Here is a 22534-nt window from a genome sequence, read left to right on the forward strand (position 1 = left end):
ACCTTTGCGGTGGGGGATGGGGGCGTGGGTGTGGCGGTGGTGGTGTTAAACTTAGCCTTTTGCTGTGTTACTTGGTCTTTGAAAACTTTGTCTTCCAGTGCCACTGTTAACATACCTATGTACCTCCACTGATGGTCACTGTCAGATAAGGTCTTTCCTAAAATATGTTTGAATATTAAAATACTTTAAAAAAAACAAAAACAAAAAAACAACCAAACAAACAAAAAACCCCCACAAAAACAAAAAACCCAAACATTTAAAGATTATCCTTAAACTTGTCTGGAAGAAGGTAACATGTCACTCTGTGCTCAAGTATAGTTTTTTGAATTTGTTTAGCAATAGAAAAGTTGTTTTCAAATCTGCTGTACAGTTATGAAATATTAAACTTGCTGCTGAAGTACTTGATCAGCAAGAATTAATTTATATTTCATTTCCATGAGTTGCCATTTTCATTCTAAATTACTAAGCTGCTGACATCATGAAATGCTCACACTAGGGAACGTATAAGCTTGGTAACTCAGGGCTGTGCTCCAAGCCTGTTTGTTTACTATGACTTTTTTGTAGTAATGAAGTTTATGACTTTACGATTATGACTTTACTGTAGCTTGTTGAGATAAACAACTATAGTAAAGATTTAACAGCGTCAGCTGTTTGGTCCAAAAAGTCAGATTTCAGCAGTGATTTGGTTAAAATGTACAGTAACTTATAATGGGAAGAGCATCAGTGTTAATTTTCATGGCCCTAGATTCTTTTTGTCTTCTGGGTTCACAGATTTCTCACATTACTTTTCTATGGTTTCTGCCATAACAAATTAGTGATTTATTTTCCCCCCCCCCCCCCCCTTTCCTTAATATTTTCTTGTAGATGTTTGACTGGATCACACACAACAAAGGTCTGTTTCTGAACAGCTACACAGAGATTGGAACCAGTCACCCCCATGCGATGGAGCTTCAGACACAGCACAATCACTTTGCCATGAACTGTATGGTAAGAACAGGCCTCACTTCACAGAACTGACACATTGTCTATTTGCTCTGTGTTAAGGTGGAATTCATAAATCATACACATAAATCATTCTTTCTGGTACAAGTAGTGCAAATTTGTATTTGAGCAGTGAAATTATAAAACACAAAGGAGGAAAATAAAGGGTAGCCATGTACGGAGGTACTGTGATCAAGCAACAAAATTATTTGGACAAATGGAAGTATTCAACACAACCTCAGCACTTCTCAAATATAAGCATCCAAACTTCTAGAACCTGGGATGTGTGTTTCAGTACTGCTTTGAGTCTTGTAGGAAATTTCAGAGAATCGTGTGTAATAAGGAATTTAGCGCTCCATGCAGAAAGAAATAGCCCTCAGGATCTTCTGAATAGATTGCAACTCAGACAAAAAGCTCTGAGAAGTAGTGATCAACAGCTGAGCCTGGTGTAATAATTTTCCATATTTTTAAGACAACACACGTCTCATTTCTGGCACAGTAGAATGGAGCTAAAACAAACCATTTTTTTGTCTAGTATCATCTTAGGATGAGCTATCAGTAGGCTGCAATTAAAAGTTTAGATTTTAACTGGCAGTGAGTGAAAGCTGCTTATTTTCAATTTCATGAATTCCTGTTTGAACATGGGGACTAAATTCCCAAGTACATTTTAGGTCCTTTTCACTAGGAGGATTTGAGGTGTTTAAATAACTTTGGGAGTCTGGGCCTAGGTCCAGTCCCTGGCTGTCAGCTCAATGAAGGAAGAACACTACCGGTCTTGTTACAAATTAACATCCTTGGCAGTCCAAGGATGAGAATTGAATTAAAATATGGTCGAAACAATCAGCTCTTGCAAGAAGGTGGTTTTGTAGGACAGGACTACTAACTGTGGAAAGAGAGAGTGGCAAAGTTATGTGTCTTGCTGAAATAATGGAAGGACTAGTAAGGCAGCTCTTATGAATGGTATAGCTGGAGTTAAGGCAACAGAAGACACAAGCAGAGAAGGTACATTTTCTTCTTTTGCAACTCGGGTATGTTTGCAAAAGTTTAAAAAAATAAAAGTCAATATGAACTTTTTGAAAGAGTAAAGCAAATGCTGGGGAGCATTGTAATTATGTAACATCATATGTGGATGTAATTTTGACCACTAGGTTTGGAAGGTATAGGTTCACTCTGCGGGCATGGGGAATTGCTCCTTTATGGAGTACCTCATTGTTATTGCTCATTGCTCTGCATATGAAGTACAGCAGAAAAACTCATAGAAGGACAGTAGGTGTCATTGACATGAGACGACTTTTGGAACTTAGTAATTTTTGACGGCCTTCCAGGCAATTCTTGGGCTTGTACTCTAAAGATTAAATTCTTCTTCTGTCAGCCTGTCCTGGTATTAGTCACTGTTGTCCTATTTTCTTCAAATTGGATGATTCCCCTGCCTCCCCCCCCCCACTGCTCAGATGCTATCAACAGTAGGAAGCACTTGAGCGATGTACCATAATCCCTCCTGCTCTGTTTTTGCTGTTAGTCTTTTGCTGGTAATCTCTGTTTTGCCTGTAGTAGTCAAATGCATTAATTACAGGGGACTTTTTCTAAGCCTGTACAATGATTTCTTGAAGTATGTGAGGAGCAGCTTAAATTTGGGGCAAATTAAACAGTCCAAATATTCAAAAGGGGAAAGAAAAGCTACAGTTTTTCAATGTGTTGCTGTAGCATAGCCCCCCCCAAAAGTCTTTCTTTGGCACAGAATAGGAAAATACAAATTCAAAACTATCAATTCCTGGGTTTGTTTTAAGCAGAGCTCAGATTTTCTGGGGTTTATTTGGTTAAATGGCAAAAGCCTTACATATAGATTGGGGGAAAGATTAAACTGAATGTGACATTAAAAAAATGACGTGAACTGATTGAATTTTGGCAGACTTTACTTTTCATTAGCATTTATCTGGAAAAATGTCAGGCAATCTTAACTCTTGCAAGCATGTTCAGCTTCTCCCTGACCACTCTTCACATACACTCTGTGCTTAACAAACTACTGTTTGTTCACTGTTCCTGTCAGTGTAACTCTTCAATAATCAAAGTTGATTTAAGATCTCTTATGTGAATGCTGTAACACTAGAGATGGAATTTAACTTTTAACCCATCTACAACCATGCAAATTATTTAATTGGATGGGGTAGAAGAAGGAAGAGTGGCAACTATGCATAAGGTTTATTATATGCAGGAGATTTTGAAGGCTTTTCATTGTGGCCCTAATTAGACCCTAATAGATCTTGCTTTCTGGGCAGTTTTCTTAGGTTCACTTTAGGTGGGAAAGGGCTGTTCAAAGGATTAATGCTGCCCAAGCAGCCAAATGCAACCTTTGCACTTGCTCACAGATTAACCCTGATAACTGATGTTGCAGCTGCTTTTCCCAACACATTGTGGTTGCCGCAGGGCACATGCTCCCTTCACAGCAGGTGCTACCCTCTGTCAATAGCTGGCTCTCCCATCTCCCCTTCATTCCCAAGTAGCAGCTTGGCTTTGAGAGGTGCAGGAGGGCAACTTCTGCAGCTGCTTATGACAAACTCAGGTGAGAAAGAGCGACAGCCTTTGGGTGAGATGCCAAAATTTTAATCTGGTCTTCCTGTCTTAAGTGAGCCACCTGGATGTAAACCATTGTGAAAGCTACTTAGTTCCTGTCATGAGCAGGAGTTGGTTACATCAAGGACAAAGAGGATTTGCTGAATATTTCTTTTTTTCCTTGTAATGGCTTTCCGCCACTTTTGGAATCTGATTTTCAGTATTACAGCACAAAGTAGTTGGAAGTTTAAACCAAATGTTGTAAAACAAAAAGGTGAAAAATACATTGGGGGAAGAGATTTAACTGTACTTTCAGCAGTTTCATTAGCAAGTGATACATCTAGGAACCTTGTGTATTCAGTATGTAATAAACTCATGTGGCTGCACTTCAAGGTAACAGGAATAAGTTCATGAAAGCCTTAAGCTTAATACACAGACTAGTTCTCATTGCAATGAAACTGTCCCAGAGAAAAGCTGGATAGGTGCAGTGATGTGCATTGAAGATGGACATACATTTGGTTACCATTGCTTAACACACAGGTTGATGTGGCTAAAAAGGCTGCTGATAGTTCACATGTGCAGCTGTAGGTATATGACCTGCTATTACTGAATTCAAGAGGCTGTTCACTGATAAATGTCAAGGCTGTGTCTTTATAGGGCAAGTAGATCCCATGTTCCCTAACTGTGGGGAAAAATAAACTCACAATGATTCTCCTCTCTGAAGGTGAGGATGGATTTTCAGTACAATTTAAAAGGCCTGCTTTCAGTAACAGTAAATTGCTATTGTCAGGTCCTGAGATTTGAGTTAAGCAATACTCAGTTTCAGCTTGAAGTTCCTCTTTTGGTGACTAAACCAATGCTTCACTTCTCAAAACAAGTTTTTAGTACCTTTTAAGGGAGAAACTTGCAAATAAGGCAAGGAGTTGCAAATACAAAAATTATCTGTTGAGTTTTTGACCTGCAAAAACAAAGTACCCATGATTGTATGATTAATCAGTCTTGCATGCAAGAGTGGGAGAGACTGATTCTGTGTCTTTCCACTCTTTTCCCTGCCATTTTCCATATGCGTGCTGGGACACAAGGGAAACAAAAGCAGTCATGAGAAATATGGGTGAGGAGGAGTGGGAGAATGTTTTCTACTTGAATATTTTCTTCTACTCTTCTTGTTAGACCAAATGGCCTTGCTTTCATTACAGCTTAACTGTGCCCCTCACTGCACTGGTGAGGGTCCAAATGATTGGAAAGTGATGTAGGGAAAAGGAAACTTTCTTTGGAGAAAGCCAACGCTGGCTACTATGAAAGGGTGTGCTATGACTGCTTCTTGTCTCAGGGCTGACAGGACCATCAGTAGAAGCTATGTTTATTAACCATAATCCAAAAAGTCCTGTGTCAATTGTAAGCATATTGCTAAGTTGATTAATGTTCTCAGAACAGGCTGTTTGCATATACTAAACCACTTTATCAAGGTAGTAATCAAATAATTTATGTCATCCAAAAAGAGAGTGCCAGAAATGAGCACTGGTGAGAGTTGTGGGAGGTTAAAATAGAAGTATGAACACAACACTTGAATATCACTGGGATTACATAGTTAAAAGTTGACTTGGCTTGCTCAAATCCAGCCACAGGGACAGCAACAAATTAAAACATTAGGAAGGTCAGGTGAGGCAAAATCAGTTTAGCTCACAGCTAGCGTGACTTTTTCCTCTTCCTTCGTACTACTGATATATTTCACTCTTTAGATTATTTTTATTTTAAATATATATTTTTGTAACCATACGGAGTTGTCACTTGAGATAGACTTAAGCACCATGTGAATTCTAGACTGCCCTGGGTCCCCTGAGACTTCAGCAAATGAGAGCAAGACCACAGGTTGTGAATTGTGCATTCTTTCTCAGATTGCTTTGAAATATAGATTTTCACAAAAGACTTTGTGCAGAGTGGTGAACAGTAGCAAGCTAGCTCTTCTGTCTTGGGGGGGACATGTCTGTTTTGTGCATTTTGGTGGGGGTTTTCTTGTTGTTTTGGGTTTTTTGTTTGTTTTAAACTAATAGAACGCTCAGGCGGGTATTTCAGTAAAAATAAATAAATAAAAGTTAAATGGTAAAATCCATCAACTGTCCAACCGATCTAACATCCCTAATAGACAAGATAAAGACAAATGGGGATGGGGCAGTACAGTAGGTAAAACTTATTCAGTCAAGTTTTTGGTAGTTCTGAATAACCACAGTTTAAGAAAAACATGGATTTGTGATGTTCTTGAAATTCAGGGAATGCACAGCTGTGGATCCTGGTCAGACTGGGAGGATGTTTTTTGAGTGCACATCCATAAGGGCATCTTCCTGGTGCCAGAGCAGTTAATGGTTAGTCGCAATGTCTGGATGCCACCAACCTGCGAAGAGACTGAAAAAGCAAAATGAGTTCAGGCTATTTCCAGCTTCTGAGGAGCACTCCAAAGTCAACAAGATGAAATAGAATAGGTTAGCTGTGCAACCCTTAAGAAGGAAGAAGCAAATGAACAGATTTTAAAAAGCAGTCAGCTGGTGAGGTATTAATACAGCAACAAGTATGTTCATGTCGATGGATCGTGAACGAAAGGAATAGACAGTGGTGGTACCACAAAGAAGTGAATCTTATTTCACTCTTGATAATTCTTGGGGGTGCTGAACTTAAGACTTGTAATGAAATTGCTCTGATTCAGTTGGTCCTACTAGAGAACTGGGTCCAGTTTAGAGCCCCATACTTAATGTTGTAATGGGGAACATTCAGGTGAAAATGATGTGGCTTTAGGGAGAGGTTGAAGGCATGGGTATTTACTATAAGAAATTGAAGGTAAATGAAAAGTAAGAGAGGAGAGAAGGTGGTGTTGGTGTTGGACTATATAGTCTTGCAGTAAGATTCCCCAGGTCCACCGTGAAAAATGTAGGAAAGACAGATGATAAATTTGAAGAATGTTAGAGTGAAATTATATGTCACTCGTTCCAGTGCTGATAGCAATGGTTGAATAGTTACCTGAGCATATTTTGAGGATCCTTGTAGTTGAGGAACAGGTTAAACACTTTCCTTAATTGTAGTCTGGATGTTGCTGAAGTTTTTTGTTTTGCTTTGTTTTTTTTTTTTCCAAGGGAAGAGATCAGGTGATACCTTTAGTTGTTCTGCAGCCCTCATCTTGGAAGTTTGGATTCCCAAACTGCGAGTGTTACTGTTGCTGCAAGAGCGAGAATAGAAGAGATGTTAGAAAACATTTAAATAATTAAAGCAGGTGTTATTTCATACATTAATGCTACACCTTGTCTTGGTGGCCATTTGTGTGTGCAGTGGCAGATGATTTGAAAATTCCACTGCTAAAATACTTCCATCAGACAAATAGTTCAAACTCGCTGCAGTCTATATAGAGGTGCCAGTTATGATGCTTATGGACCATGTCACTGAGGTGGTTGTTTTTAACATTGAATGCTTAATAGTCTCTGTGGCAGGAACTACTGCTTGAAATCTTAGAGCTAAACAAACATTTTCTAAATGGGTCTGGGAAAATCAGGAAATAAAATAGAACCTTCAGGGCATCTGCCAGATTTATTTTGTATTGCGTGATAGAAGTGCAGTTAAGCTGGCAGGCAGTCACCTATATTTTCCCCTGTGTACTTGCCTTTCAGTCACACACCAAAGAATGACACAGTGCACTACAGCTTGTGTTAGGCTACTAACCTGTGTTGCCTTGCTGAGCAATACTTCTTTATATGTACACTCCCTTTATGGAATAATTCTGCAATGAGGAGCTTTCCAGATATTGTAAGGTGTCTTTTCAGCTTCTGGCTAAAGGGCGTTGTGAGAGAAAATAATCGTACTAAGTACATTCATGTACTTACTGTGTACGTACTGTAATGCAGTAACTTGAATTGTTCCCTTTTTAGTTTTGTTACAATAGTCATGTGTAACGCAGTGAAAGAAATGCTATATCACTTTAGCCTTTCACTTTTTAGACACTTGATACACATTTAGAAGGTGCAGATGTTTCGTGCAGACTCATATGATGTAAATGAGATGACTGAGTAAGTCTAACAGTTACTACCTGATAGCTGTTGCTTCTTTAACTAAAACCAGGATGTAAATCCATGCAATAAGATGTCAGTCCCTGGGGAATGAGCACCAGCTTACTTGGAACAGTGCTTCTCAAGCAGTGCAAAAAATATGCATTTGCCATATAATAATGACAGTGGACCTGCCTGTCCTTTTAGAAAATTGAACAAAATTTGTTAACGTTCAAGCATCAGTTGAAGACAGTCCAATTGTAGTGGGTTGCTATTTGAGATTCTTTTCCTCCTTAACTAAATCTGTCTCTTTTGGGTCATTGCATTCTAAAATACTGAAACTTAAACCTTCAGTAGATATATCAGGTAGTGAGGGACATGATAGTGGAGGCGGGGGGGGGGAGGGGGGCGAAGGTTGAGATTATTGTAAGATTATTTTTGAGGAAAGGAATGTAGTATACATAGCTTGGAAAGTGTTCAACTGTCAGCATATTAATTCATATTCATACTGCTACAGGGGGTATTCTTTCACACTTGTGAAGCCAGACTGCCATGGGAAAATGAATGCATTTTAACCACGGCTCAGTTTTGATTTATTTAACTTCACATTTATGGTGCCCTGTCCTTCATATCTAACTGATGTTCCAGAATTTCCAAAATTCCTGTATTATGATACTCAAACAGTTCAAATGGCAGTCTAATATAGCCTTTATTCTTTTCTCTTTTGACACTTGTTTTTTTCACACCACCGTAAAGACCATGTAATGGCTTTCTGGATTCATTTAGCGGTCTTGTATTTATGCTACATACACTTTAATAGGCCTGAATGCTCTCCAGTTGTTTAAAATTTGTTGGAAATAGCAGTTCTGTTCTCTTCCAGTTGTTCAGCTGTGCTTAAAGAGGAGAGCATAGATGTGTGGGATAACCTAAAAAATGAAAAGGTAGTATTGTGCATGAAGGAAAAACAGCCAACATGGCACTGCTGTGCTCAATTTCTTCAGTGGACCAGCTGAGGTGTAGGCTGTGTCAGTTATGCACCTGCTTGCATACGTGCATACAGCTACAATTAATAGAGACTTGTGCCAGTTACTACTCAGATGAGTCAGCACAGTGAAGCCTGGAGGAACTGCAACACTTGCTCCAGCCAGTCAGTGTCAGTGGCTTGACGCCAACAGGTAATAGTTCCACCTCAGATGCTCAGCATCTACATGGTGTTGGGTGTCCACATGCCAGCGTTCTCCCTTGACCTCTCTTACTGGCAGGGGTATAGTCAGAATTTGGCACAGATTGCCCATTACGTCTCAAAAGTAATAGAGCCATACAGTTTTCTAGCAATTTCAGGTTTTGTTCTTCTGTCACTTGTTGATCTGTGGCCTTTACTGAGGCTTGTTGCAGTCAGTTCTGTCCCCCCTGGCTCACTGGACTCAGTTCCTCAACCCTTCATTGGGGAAGGTTGCAATGCTGCTGCTGACAGTTAGCTAACCGCTCAGTGGCATTTCCCGTGTGCTGGCATTCCAGAAAGCACTGCATGGACAAGAGGGAAAAATATTTCACTGCAGAATGTTGAGATTTTAATGGTGTTTGTTGTTTTCTTCCCAACCATTCTGTGTGATAGTGTTTGGCAGTTTGGCCCCACACGTAGATTTTTAGGATATAGGCAAGAATGAGTGCAGCTAACAGAAGTAGCCAGTGGAGGCAGCAGTTTGTGCTGCAGTTCATGCAGAAAGGGCCAGCAACTCTGCTCAGAACAGCATCCATGTCCTTGGCAATGCACCCCAAGGCACACTCCCCAGCTACTGCTGGACTGACTATGCCTGTAACATCGGAGGCCTCAACCCAGAGGGAGCTCCAGAGGAAGGATGCAGCTGTGCAGGTCTGGGGCTGCAGGGAATGCCTGTGGCCTCTTGCCAAGGCTGGGGCACCAGGAGATGGTTTCCTTGCCCACAAGAGGCGTGCAGTTATTAAGGATCTGTGCCACCAAGTAAAGGAGCTGCAGGAGGAGGTCAGCAGTCTGCACAGCATCAGAGATCATGAGAGAGAGATTGACCAGATCTTTTCCAACACTCCGCAGCTTTAGGAGCCCAAACTACCAACTGTACTGAAGGGAGGAGAGTCAAGCAGAGTCTGTGCCTGTCTGTCTGGGAAGTGGAGACTCCCATGATGATGAAAGTTGGAAGATAATGGCTTCTGGCACTAGGAGGAAGGTTTCTGCTCCACCTGAAAATTTGCAGCTACAGAATAGGTTCACTGACCTCATGGCTGATGAGGAGCTGGGAGCTGTCAAATAAAGCGTCTGTGCCAGCTGAGTCTGAGCCACACAGGAGCACCAAAAGGAAGAGGCGAGTGATAGTAATGGGAGAGTCCCTTCTGCAGGGAACAGAGACCCCCATCTGCCAACCGGACTCATTCTCTATGGAAGTTTGCTGCTTGCTGGGGGCTCGGATTTATGACATTGTGGAAAGACTGCCAAAGCTTGTCCAGCCCTCAAGACTTGCCCCCTGCCGCTCTTCTGTGTGAGCACCAGCAGTACTGCCAGGGGTGACCTGGAAAGTCTCAAGTGTGACTGCGTGGCTCCAGAGGCAATGGTTAAGGGCATAGCAGCCCAGGTGGTTTTCTTCTCAATCCTGCTGGTGAGAGGGTAGATGGATCCTGCAGGTCAACAACGCTTTACACAGCTGATGTTGGCAACAGGGTTTTGGTTTCTACAACCATGGGACCCTCTCTCTGAGTATCAAGGATTTCTGTTTGACTAAGCGGGGCAAAAGTATCTCTGCCAGCAGGCCGGACAACCTGATAAGAAGAGCTTTAGAGTAAGAATGACGGGAGAGGGAGAAGAGGACCAACAATCAAGTGAGAAGTAGAGAACTGGGTTGGCAAGCAAAAGGTCTGCAGTGATGTGAACAAAAGGGATGCTGTAATCAACAAAACAGGGCTGACTTGGGGTTGCTCCAAGTGTATGCACACAAATTAGGATGTGCCTGTAGGACAGTATTATGTGGAAAGCTCTCATTCCCTTTCTGGGAAGTCACCATGACCAAGTTCTTCTCTGAAGTACCTGTATGGCATGCTTGTGTTGTACAAGGAGAGGCTGAGAGAACTGGGATTGGTTAGCCTGCATAAAGGAGTGCTTAAGAGGGATCTTGCATATAAAAAAACATAAATATCTGATGGGAGGGAGTAAAGACAGAACCAGACTTTTCTCCATGGTATCCAGTAACAGAACAAGAGGTAATGGGCACAAGTTGAAATACAAGAAATTCCATTTAAACATAAGAAACACTGGAACAGGTTGCCCAGAGAGACTGTGGTCTCTCCATCCTTAGAGATTCTTAAAACCCCACTGGACATGACCCTGAGAAACTTGCTCTGATTGAACCTGCTTTGAGTTGGGGGGGTTGGACTAGATGATCTCCCCCTTCAACATTCCTGCAATTCTAAGAACTTCATTCTAGATGTATGAGAGTCAGCCCAATTGAAAGAAGTGTCAACTCAGCATTATATACATGTAGCTCTGGAAGAGCTACTCAGAAACCTTTTGGTGGTGAAGTTGTTCTTGTTTCTGGCTTTGCAGGAATCAGAAACTCTTGATTGCTTCCTTTGAAAAATATTGTTTTTTCATGCAGAATCAGAACAAGAACAGATTTTAGACACTTTAGGCCAAAATGCATATGTGACCTAAAAGGAAAGAAAATTAGAGTGACTAATAAGAATCATCAGTGAGTAATGCCAGTATGCTAGAGAATCTTTCTGATCTTTGGCCTTATTTGTCTAGTTTTCAGTGCTCGCTCTGAGGCAATATAGTGGCAGGAAAATAAAATCTAAAACTGTTGAACTCCTTAGAACTCAGAGTTCTGTACTTGGTTACTTAAAGTAGAAATACTTTCAGAAGTTGATGTAAAGATTTGTAGAGTGATGTTGCACTCATGCATATCATGGATAGATCAAGTGCTTACTAATTATACTTTGATTTTCCTATATTGTGTGTTTCTGAATGTCTTGTTGACTTGAATGTCTGTAAACATTCTTATTGAGGCTGTTGCAAAATATGGTTAGCTTTTCCTCTTCATTGTAATAATGGGTCTTCATATAATATGACTTTGTTTAAGCTGACCGTTAATGTTAGCTTGAGACTGTCTGGTCATTTCAAGTTTACCTTCTCCCTTGTCAATAATACAGATAGGCTGTTACATTATACACCTAGATTCCAAAGTTAGGCATGCGCAAACTTGGCAAATAAAACCAGTCTATTAAGCAGTACTGTAATAAAGAAGAATTTTTTAGAAGTATGCCTCTGTATTTAAGTGGTCTGCTAACTTCCAGTAATTTTTCCCTCCTTTTTCTCTATAGAATGTGTATGTAAACATAAACCGCATCATGTCAGTAGCAAATCGCCTGGTCGAGTCTGGCCATTATGCTTCACAGCAAATAAAACAGATCGCTAGTCAGCTGGAGCAAGAATGGAAGGCGTTTGCTGCAGCCTTGGATGAACGTAGCACGTTACTGGATATGTCCTCCATCTTCCATCAGAAAGCTGAACAGGTTAGTGAACGGGGAGGGTGCCAACGAAAATTTCCGTGCTGGAACGGTGAGTTGTACTGTTTGTTTTTGATTTAGACAGAAGTACAAGAGAGTGATTGAAAAGGTCGGCAAGAAAGCCAGAGCATTCATTTCTGCCAATTTCAGCTGATGCTTAAACAAAAACTTTTTCTCCTCAGGACAGCCCACTGCCCTTATATTCTCCACAAAATGCCTTGCCCATATCAATGCAAGATAAAACTTAACCAAATTAGCTATATGAATCGAAATGAAGTGGGCATAAATGCTTAACTAAATGAAGCTTTTAAGTTGAAAGAAAGAAAGAAAGGAAAAAGATTAGTATAATCAGTATTGATATAATGCGTTTCCTACATCCAGAAATCATCCCTTGTTTGATTGTCCACCCCAATCAGTCCCTGAGTGTCAAGATTTAACTCATAGTGATTGCTTATAGAAAACTAAGTTGAACTGGCCTGAAAGTTGAGAAGTTAATTAACTGTCTTCTGAATCTGAAATTGTGGTGAGAGATGTTTACGTAGTATCCCATAAGAGATTCCTCCTATGTTAAACAAAAATTTTAGCTTTAGGCCTATACCAATTATTTTAATTAAGTCATTAACCGTGTGTAACTGCCAGAGATGAGGTATATGTAGGGGAAATAGGATAAATATCCCCAAGTTAATAGTCTTGATGGTGAAAGCATGTTTTCTGCTCAAGGGAATTCAGTTCTGAAGGAGTTGCTGTGTGCGTGCTGTTGAGTCACCCATTGATATTATAGACTGGCTGCTGTGTACATCTCTGGTGAATTTGGAGAGCAGCGGTTCTTGGATGGTTATGGCTGACTGAAGCTCTGGTGTGCTGTATGGCTGCTGTAGATACTTTTCTTTCCATTTGACTTGCTAAATTGGATCCAAGAAAAGGTCTCATGTCTGTTTTAACTTCAATTTGGAATAAATGAAGGAACCACTTGGGAGTTGATAACTGCAGAAATAGAGAGAGGCAGCACACTTTAAGAAGTTTTTTTCCTGATTTCTACTACAGAGATATTCAACTTCATAAATGTCCAGAAATTACAAATGTGAATGTATTAAGATGCAAATACACATTGCTTTTCATTATGTTAGCAGTGACATTGGTTTAACTGTCCTTAGACAGACTAAGGTAAAGTATATAAACTGATGCCACTATAATAATTATTTTTAGCAGGTTTTACAGAAAAGCCACATAAAAAGGAGACGAAAGAATTGTGTTCTGGTATAAAAGTCACCAACCAGCTTGAAGCATTTGATAGACACAGTGTGGTATCTTATCAGTATTGATGCTTTTCTAATTGCTTGGGTTATTCAGGTTTACATTTAAGCACTGTCAGCCATACACGTAGGAGAGATGGTGAAATATGAACAGATAGGTATACCCTGACTCAAATGCTGTCCTTTTTCATAAGAAAATGATGTTCATCAGAAGTCAGGGGAGTGAATTTTGTGTGTGTGTGCTGGGCAGCTGTGGCAAGGGTTGGTGTTACCTTGTTCAGCACTAAATGTAAGTGTAAACAGGAGGAAAGAGAAGAATGAGAGAAAATAGTGCAGCATCTGCTGGGATTAATTTACTTTTTAATTGCTCATTCTGTGGTTCTCATTTTATGATTAACTGTGATGGATTGTCATAGTTGCTTTGTAAGATACCTCGCTGTGATATATTAGCTGTTTCATTAACAGTGGAGAGTGAGTTCAAGGAAAGAGGTTTTGGAATGAGAGGAATGACCCCTTTAGAGACTGGTGATGCTTTACCTAAATAAAAAGAAGATTAAAAAATAAGCAGCCAAAGAAATAATACACCCTTCTTGAATGCATGTGTTCCCTTGCAAGTGACAGGTAAGTGTCGCTGCCTACTGTCAGACACAGTGAAGACTGCACCCAGCTGTCAGTGCCTGCTGACTGGTGCAGGAGGTGTAGCTCTGTGGTCCCACATGGAGCTTCTTTTAATGTTCAGTGCTTAATGTTAGAGATTTTTAAAATTGTCCCTTGATGAAATGAGAATTAAATAATTATCTTAGAGTTATGTACTCTATCACCCTTCCTCCCAGCTTTCAAACAATAATGGAATACCAGAAATGGTCTGTGGATTACTTTTTCTTCAAAAGACTACATGTGTTCCAGGATTTACGATACCTATGATAAGAGAAATGTCTTGGGTTCTTGAAACTTTTGGGACTTGAACTTGACATGAATAGAGGACAAATTTAGTTTACAGATACCACACGTGCTTGGCTGTACTAAGTTTAACAGCTATGAAAAGTCCTAGAAAAGCACATTCTTTTTTCCTCTTTCCTCTCCTAGCATAACAAGGGTATAAAATTCATGCCCCCTAGCTGTCAAAAATAAGTTGACAGAACTTCTGCTGTGCATACAGCTATGATGGCAGTTTCTGGTCTGTCAAGACAGCTTAGGCTTCAGAGATAACTTAAATTGTCTGCAGAAGAGATTCTGTTGGAGTATCCTCGATTTCCCCTGAAAGGCTTGACTTGAGCTGCTATGCTGACATAGCTGTGTGCTCAAAGTTAGTCCTGAGAGACCCCTGCTTAAGTTGTAAATCCCTTACATGCTTGCTGCTGTAGTAGCTTGCCAAATGGATTTAGTGCTTCTCCCTGTGTAGAAGTTAGTGCTCTGGGGACTGAGGTGTGAATTTTCTGTGCTCTAACACTGCTTTGCCTCCTTGATGATCTCTTTCCAGCAAAAGACAACTATGGAGTGTTTCAGTGAACAGTTCACCATTAATTCTTTTGCATGTGTGTGCACATGCACACACATGCAAAGTAACTTGGTTTTTTTTCTGAAGATTTAAAAAAGGTGAGATGATACTCATGGTATCATGAGGTATCTGCACAGGGAGTTGATGGGTAAGAGCTGAGGGTCTGGACTTGAAAGTTGTAGCATGTTTTACCTCTTTGTGTAGATGAGACCTTAATTGGCTTTCATGCATCTGAAATGGTAGGTGCAGGGTAAAGTAAACTTTTTCTTAGCTGTAAAGTCAAGAAAAGGAGCAAGAGTAAACTTGAAGCATCAGTATACCCAACAGTTTAATTGGTTCTGAGTGCTGCCAACATACAACTAAGCCTGCCTGTCTGTGAACAGCTCAGAGTTCCATATAACTAAAAGCAGAAGTATAGTCAGACTTGAATATCTGTTTCTATTCTGATATAAGCTTCATTTTGGTCAGTTCAGAGAGAAATACATTAAACATTTTCCCTTCAAAAAAGTCTTTTCAATGGCTGTCACACAGATGCCAGTCCTTTTGTATATTACCAACATGTGTGTACTTATTGATAGAACCCAAAATCAAGCAGAATGTTTTTTCTCTGTTGCAGTACATGAGCAATGTGGACTCATGGTGTAAAGCCTGTGGTGAGGTGGAGCTTCCCTCAGAACTGCAAGATTTAGAAGATGCTATCCATCATCATCAAGGGATATATGAGCATATTACCTTGGCTTACTCTGAGGTAAGTGTCTTGTTTGTTTCCTTAGGTTGCTGACTTGATAAAATGGTGTAATGTTAAATTTAGATCATGAACTAGCATCGCTTGTTGCATAGTGCATTAGTTGGAAACTCAAGTGCCAGGTTTCTTTTTTAGTTTAGTATACTGGACTTTGCTACTATTGTTCAAAAGTTAAGTGTTAAGTCTTCCCCTTAACCTTCTGAAATAAATTTAAAAGGCAAGATGGAACCATGTGTGGTACAAACAACCCATGCAGTGCACTAAGTATGTTTTAATGTACCTTTGCATATGACTACCTTTTAATAGCAGTATGATACTATGGTTTAAACACTTACTTGAAGGGAAGCTAGCTGGGTATTCTTTTGGAAAGTATTCTGTTGGTATGGATTGCTTTAAGTGTGTTTTGAAAATCCATCTGTGAAATTGCCTCACAAAAAAGGCTTAACCATCAAAGGACGTCACTTGACAAGCTGGAAGTTATATACTTAGTTCTGCCAACCTCAAAGACACTTAAATAAGCCAGCATGCCTACGTAGTCAGCATTCGTAAGATTAGAGCAGCAGCATAGGATATGCTAATCTTAGATTCTGCACACAATGAAGTAATAATATTTCTTAGTATTTCTAATAGATGTATTTACAACTTAAGATAAAATGTTTATTCTGAAGGTGGCCTAGAAAGTGATGACTAAAGTATCTATTGTTTTTCTTCAAATATTGAGTACTCTCATGCTTTAGTTAGCTGAAGTGAGAAATCAAATGGGTATCAACTTCACTATTAGGTAGCAGATATTTTCTGTATTTCCTGTTGAGCTTTTCTTGCTTTCTTTTTCCAGGGTTGTTCTCATCACAGGGTAAAACTATTTTTGTGGTTAAATTGGACTGGTGTTATTCTGGATTAAATACGGTAGTTTCTATTCTCATAAAAGTTGCATAAAGTATTCATTTGATAAAATCATGGTAAAAAATGGTCAGTGGACACAGTGTAGCTTAGGCCACAGCTTGCACCTTCTTTTAAGAGGAGGTCACGTGGGATTGAAATAATGGTTGTGATTTATACATTACATTAAGGATAAAACTACTTTCTGATGAACCAGCTCTATGGGCAACTGAATCATTAAGTCTGGTCACATTTCATTTAGCAGTAAAGGAGGGTAAGATTATTGCTGATGATCAGTCCTATTGTTGGTATCTCAAAACTGGATTTTTTTTTTTAATACCTGCCATCTTAGGGCCTGTGTAAACTTTATTGCCATGAGAGGATGCCCAGAGTTCACATGAGTTGTTGTTCTTCTGTGTAAAATACACACTGATATACCCATTCCTGATGTATGCCACCTTGCTATGGCAACTGATCTAATGACATACTGAAGCACACCTTTGTTGATAAAACTTGTGATCTTACTACACATACCTGTTCTAACTCATTCTTGAGAGCGTGTTTTGTAGGAAGATTTATTTTCTTCGTTATAACCTCTTCACTGGGAGGATCACTTTGTAAAACAAGGGACAGAGATGTAGCATGTTTGTAGTAGATTTATGTGAAGAGAGACAATCCGGGGTGCATGCTCCATGAGAGTGCAGCAAGGAGTAAGAAGGCTAGGGCTGTCTGGAATAATGATTATAAAGCACTGAAGTTAAAACAGTAGTATTTTTTGGTTTGGCTTTGTTTGCTTTGGATTGGGTTTTTTTTCATAAGGGATGTGACTGAATTAGAGCCTGCAGTTAAGTGTAAATAAGTACTGTGGATTAACATGTTAAATACTGTTTGCTTCCTGGTGATACATAATGAAAATAAATTAGATGGGTAGATTATAGGATTGCTCTTGCAATTGAAAATTTATTTAGGATTTCAAAGCTGTAGCTTTTGACTTTGTGATAGCTAGAGATTTTAACAAAACCTTCATTGGTACTGCTCAAAAAAAAAAATTAAGTCCCTTTCTTCTGATTTCAGGTCATTACATTTCCCCACCTGGCAAAGCAATAGCTTTGTCTTTAGCAAGCAGAATTGGTGCAGAAATAATAGTTGTATATGTATGTACAAGTGGTGTTCTTCCTCTGGACAGAAGGTTTTATTTTACCTTATTTAAACACACATTCCTTTTTGAAGATTGATGGAGTTGTCTTTCTGTGTAAAGATATTACAGAACTATTGCTTATCATTATTAGATGTATGACTTCATTTCTGTTACAGGATGAAGCTCCTTTCATTTTGTGATGAATGAACAGTGGGGGGAGAGAGAGAGGAACACTGGAAATTACAACACTTTGTCATTCATCTTAGAATACAATGTCTTGACAACATGACTTGGTTGCAAAGTAGAAGACAGTAATTTTAAGAGAGTAAATACTTTGAAGACTAGACAGTCTGATTTTACTGAGGATAATTACTGTATATTACTAGAAAAGTAACTTACTAGCTTACAAGCTTAGATCTGGTGTGCTTGAAAATCCAATAGCTGTCCCTTAAATGAAGTTATATATATAAATGAAGCTGTATATCTTACTGAAATCTTAAGGTAGTCATGCATTGGGAAGGAAGAAAACTTTACTATGGTAACTCTAAAGAGGAAATGTGCATGATCATTTGTTTGTAAAGTTAGTAAACTAATCGGATCAAGGGGCTGTCACAACTAATTTCTTTTTTCCCCTAAATTTCATGGACTCTGGATAGATAGTTGAAGTCCATTATCTTTAAATATTTGAAAGACTTGTACTAGATAATTGCTTTGGATACAGAAAAGAAAAAAATCATCATTATAATAACTACTATGGACTATACTCTTTTTCTGCCTGACTTGACTTTTTAGGAGCTACTTTTCCAACTGAGCTTCATTCTCTGCGTTGATACTTATTACTAAAATGAAAAAGCTTAAATTGGAACTCAGAAATAAACTCACTTGTAAACTTATTATTAGAAAATAATTTTAATTCGTATCTGTTTGACTACTGAATAGCAAATTTTAAATGTGCCTAGATTTAGTGAAAATTGTTGAAAATAGCCACTGGGGGAAGGCCTTGACAAATTTTCTGCTTCTGACATGGCGTTGATTTGATGGATTCAGACCATTGTTTACACTCTGGTCTTGTGGTTTTGGATGAATTTTTCCTGCTTGTTAGATGAGCTATTAGAAAAGTTCTTTACAGATAGCTGAATGATACTGAATTGTAACAGTTCTGAGCTTCATGCTAAAAGTGACAGAATAGTTAAACAGCAATGAAAAATGCTTTCAACAGCCTTGGCAAGTGCTAAACATTAATAATGACCAGATAAGATAGGATTATTGCTTTTTAATTAGCATTCAAGGTAAATCTGAATATTTTTGTTGTGGTTTGAATCAGAGAAGACAACAATTAGAAATGACTAAGGTTTCTTGTCAGCATCAGTAATTAAACACGTTTTGGAAAAAAGTATCTTTGCTGCATGGAAAGGTTTTAAGTGATTTAATCAGGTTTAAGTTTGCTGTAACAATACTTTGCCTTTGGCTTATCAGTAACAGTAATAATTTAGAAGTTGTAAATCATGTCAGATCAAAGCCTGTCCTAAGTTCATATCTGTTGGTCTAAATGTATTCATCAAATTAATATTAACCTATAGGAAGTAATCTCCCTGTTCACCTTTACAGTATATGAAAAGAGAGGGATGCTCCTGGAAGGATAATTCTGGACAAATGTTTAATTTTAGGTGCTTTGTTGACTAGAGAAGGAGCTGAAGGATATTTATTCTAAGTTAGACTTGACCTGTTTAAAAAAAAAAAAAAAATCACCTTAAAGGAAAAGCACTCTTAAGGTAATTGAAAAATTGAAAAACAGGCTGTTATTTAGAAGAGTGCTACTTCTTCAAATTGTCTTACATAGAGGGATAATATACTTTTTTTTTCTATAATAGCTGCATGTAATCATGCCTGGAATAAAAAATCTTTGTCACTGCTCCCCAAGTTCTTAAAGACATCTAAAATGGGGAGAGGGAGTGGGGAATGAAATAAGCTAACAAGCTTTTGGCAAGACAAGTAATTCTTCTTCCTTTCTTGTGGTCAGGTGAGCCAAGATGGAAAGTCACTGCTTGACAAACTTCAGAGACCTTTGACTCCTGGGAGTTCTGATTCCCTCACTGCTTCTGCCAACTACTCAAAAGCAGTTCATCATGTTCTGGATGTTATCCATGAAGTACTGCACCACCAGCGCCAGCTGGAAAATATTTGGCAGCATCGAAAGGTCCGCTTGCACCAGCGGCTTCAGCTATGCGTTTTTCAACAGGATGTTCAACAGGTAGGTTTTATTTCATGTTGTCTAAATGCCTTTCTACTCTGTCAGCCTGCTATTTGATGCTGGTTGTATTGACAAGTGGGTTTTGATTGCCAGACCCCATGTTCTTCCATTCAACAATTGAATAGTTGCATTGGATTGACTGACTGATTCCAAGTTCTGTGTGTTATCAGAGGATATTGTCTGTTACGGGTAGAAATTATATTTGTAAGTTAGGTTTGCTTCAGTTTTTTCTTTTTTAAAATTTTTTTTTTTATTTACTGTAAGTCAGATACGATAAAGTTTTTTATTCTAGATGGCTATTCTGAGCTTGTGCTGGAAGCTGATGTGCACATTCTAGGTAGAATTCTGGACTTGAAGTGTCAGACTTACAGGAGTAACATGCAAAAAAATTAACGGTGGTGTTCTGTAACAAATTTTTAGTTTCAGGTCCTCAGTGATACTTAATTGACTTAATGGGGTTTCTTTAAAACCTGAGAGTAGTATACTAAAGAGGTATAAAAATTACAGATAAGATTACTTTCCGACAATGACGCTGTTCTTGAATTAATGGTTATTAGCTGACATTTTTTATTATTATGATGACATCCATAAAAGTTAGTAGTTAAGTACAGGAATTAATCTCTCTGATGTGTTTTAGCTTAAAAAGGTAAAGCTGTAAAGAATTCCTTTGCTGATAGATTTTTAAGAAGCAGAAAATGTTTGCCTTAGGCTGCAATTGACAGAGACATTAGTAATTTATCCCTTAATAGCTCATCTTCATAAAAAAGTAAAGATGGCCAGTATTTGCTGATCAGGTTCTTTCATTTCAGTGCAAAGGAGTTCACAAATCAGGAACTTCCGAATGGGGTTTTTAGATAGCCAGTCATACATTCTGTTTAAACTAATCTGGTTTCTTCCAAATTAGTTGCACTTTAAGCCGAATTTTTTGTACTCACCTGTTTCAAAAAGATGCTGGATGTGAGCAGTTGGCAGTGAAATAACCTGGCTTCCATCATTTACAGTAGTTGACAAAGATACTTAATTCAGGCAGGCGGTGGGGAGAGTGAGCAATCTTGTTAGCTCAACTTTCTTCTATACACAGTGCCTATTCTTCCTGTAAGTTAAAGAAAACAGCTTAAAAAATACTTAAGCACTAAATTAAGTGTAAAACTTTATTACTTAATTTTTGATGTAAAAAGAGGCACATATTGAAAGGCAGGCAGTTACCCAACTTCTCAACAATCAGATGTGATGAAGGATGCAGAAAGGCATGAAAAATGTTAGCTGACAAAAAAAGTGAAAGAAAGCAGAGTCAATGTTATGAATGGTCAGGAAGGGTATAGAGAACCAAACTGAAAACACTATTATGCCGTTGTATGAATCCTAGAGGCTCTTCATCAAGTTTACTACATAAATAGTAGCTAGTCAGGAGAGTCCAGTGCTGGTACTTGCATGAGTAGTCAGTGAAGGGCACTTGTCAAAACTGATGAGGCACAGTCCACAAACGAATTGCCTCTTAAATGTAAAAGGCTTCATAAGGAACCTTCAGAAACTGAAATTAACACAGTGGTTTGCTGCTTGTAGGGAAAAATGTAGGTCCTCTCAGTGGTAGCCTAGTGCCAACAAATGTGGATTGGATCCTGGAACTTTCTCCTCTAGTTTGAATTCAATCCAAGTAGGACCTACATAGGCAACCTAGGCCAAGGGATCCTCTGGGGTTATTTACCAGATATATAATTCAGGTTTCAAGCCTGTAGGCCAGGCTGCAGGCAGTTTTTTTTTTCTCAGGGGAAGGTGTTCATTAAATGCTATGGAGAGTCTTATTGTGCTGTTCCTACTCCTTGCTTTTATTATCTTGGGACATAAAATGTTTGTAGGAAATTCTTGTTTTCTGCTTCTTCCTAAGTCACGGCTCTCAGAGTGGAGGAGTTAGCTCAGAAACTGCTTTGTTCTTTGAAGCTGGCAAATAACACTTCATTAGGCTCAAGTCATTGTAGAGTCACCACCAGGTTCTTCATCAAGAAGCTGGATTTTCCTTCCCTGTATGAGACCTGTCAGCCCCTGCAACTGGTGCATTTAACATCAAATAGTCACAGGTTTGAAAACAATGAAGTAGACAGCTTTACCTATTTTTATAACTTCCAGTATCAAGAATGCGTTATACTCACAATCCACATGTGATTTGGATACCAGAAGTTTTCAGTATGAACCAATTGGCTCAAGAGGGTTAATCCATCTAGGCTAATTTTTCAGTACATGCCTTACCTACTGGTTGGAGAAATTTCTTCCTGTTTATGCCTCTGGTTTCTCTACATGCTTTGCAAGGCAGATCTTGCATTAAGATACCAAGATATCCTCTTTACAATTTGAAGGTGCAGCTTTTGGTGCTAATGCACATCTTTATCAACTACTTCAGATTTCAAACTAGATCTTAGGCAGCCCCTGCTTGCCATGTTCCAAAGCACTTCCCTTAATATCCAGTAGTTATCACTGCTGGAGACTGGATTGTCCCTCGGTTTATCCCTGTAATGGCCATTAATATCCACATTGGAGGCTTCTGAAATGTTGTGTGTGGAAGTATAGCTCTTTGTTATGTTACTTCAACTTAATTTTCAGATATTGGTGTATTTTGGGCACTGCCTTGTGAACCACAATGTGAATTGTGTTAATATTCCCTTTTGTAATACAGCTTTTCATACTTC

At 39.0% G+C, this 22534-nt stretch overlaps 1 protein-coding gene across 7 annotated transcripts in view; it reads left to right on the forward strand.

Moving 5' to 3' along the window:
- Positions 1-22534, forward strand: part of TRIO (trio Rho guanine nucleotide exchange factor) — a 258860-nt gene that overhangs the window by 90384 nt on the left and 145942 nt on the right. For 6 of the 7 annotated variants that reach the window (XM_072853106.1, XM_072853105.1, XM_072853104.1 and 3 more), the window contains exons 6-9: positions 865-987; positions 11904-12095; positions 15457-15588; positions 19623-19853. In XM_072853106.1, coding sequence (XP_072709207.1) covers positions 865-987; positions 11904-12095; positions 15457-15588; positions 19623-19853 — 678 coding nt within the window. The remainder of the gene's footprint in view (positions 1-864; positions 988-11903; positions 12096-15456; positions 15589-19622; positions 19854-22534) is intronic. The other variant, XM_072853101.1, reaches the window with a different exon arrangement.

The sequence above is a fragment of the Ciconia boyciana genome, chromosome 2, assembly GCF_034638445.1.
Source record: "Ciconia boyciana chromosome 2, ASM3463844v1, whole genome shotgun sequence".
Classification (NCBI taxonomy): Eukaryota; Metazoa; Chordata; class Aves; order Ciconiiformes; family Ciconiidae; genus Ciconia; species Ciconia boyciana.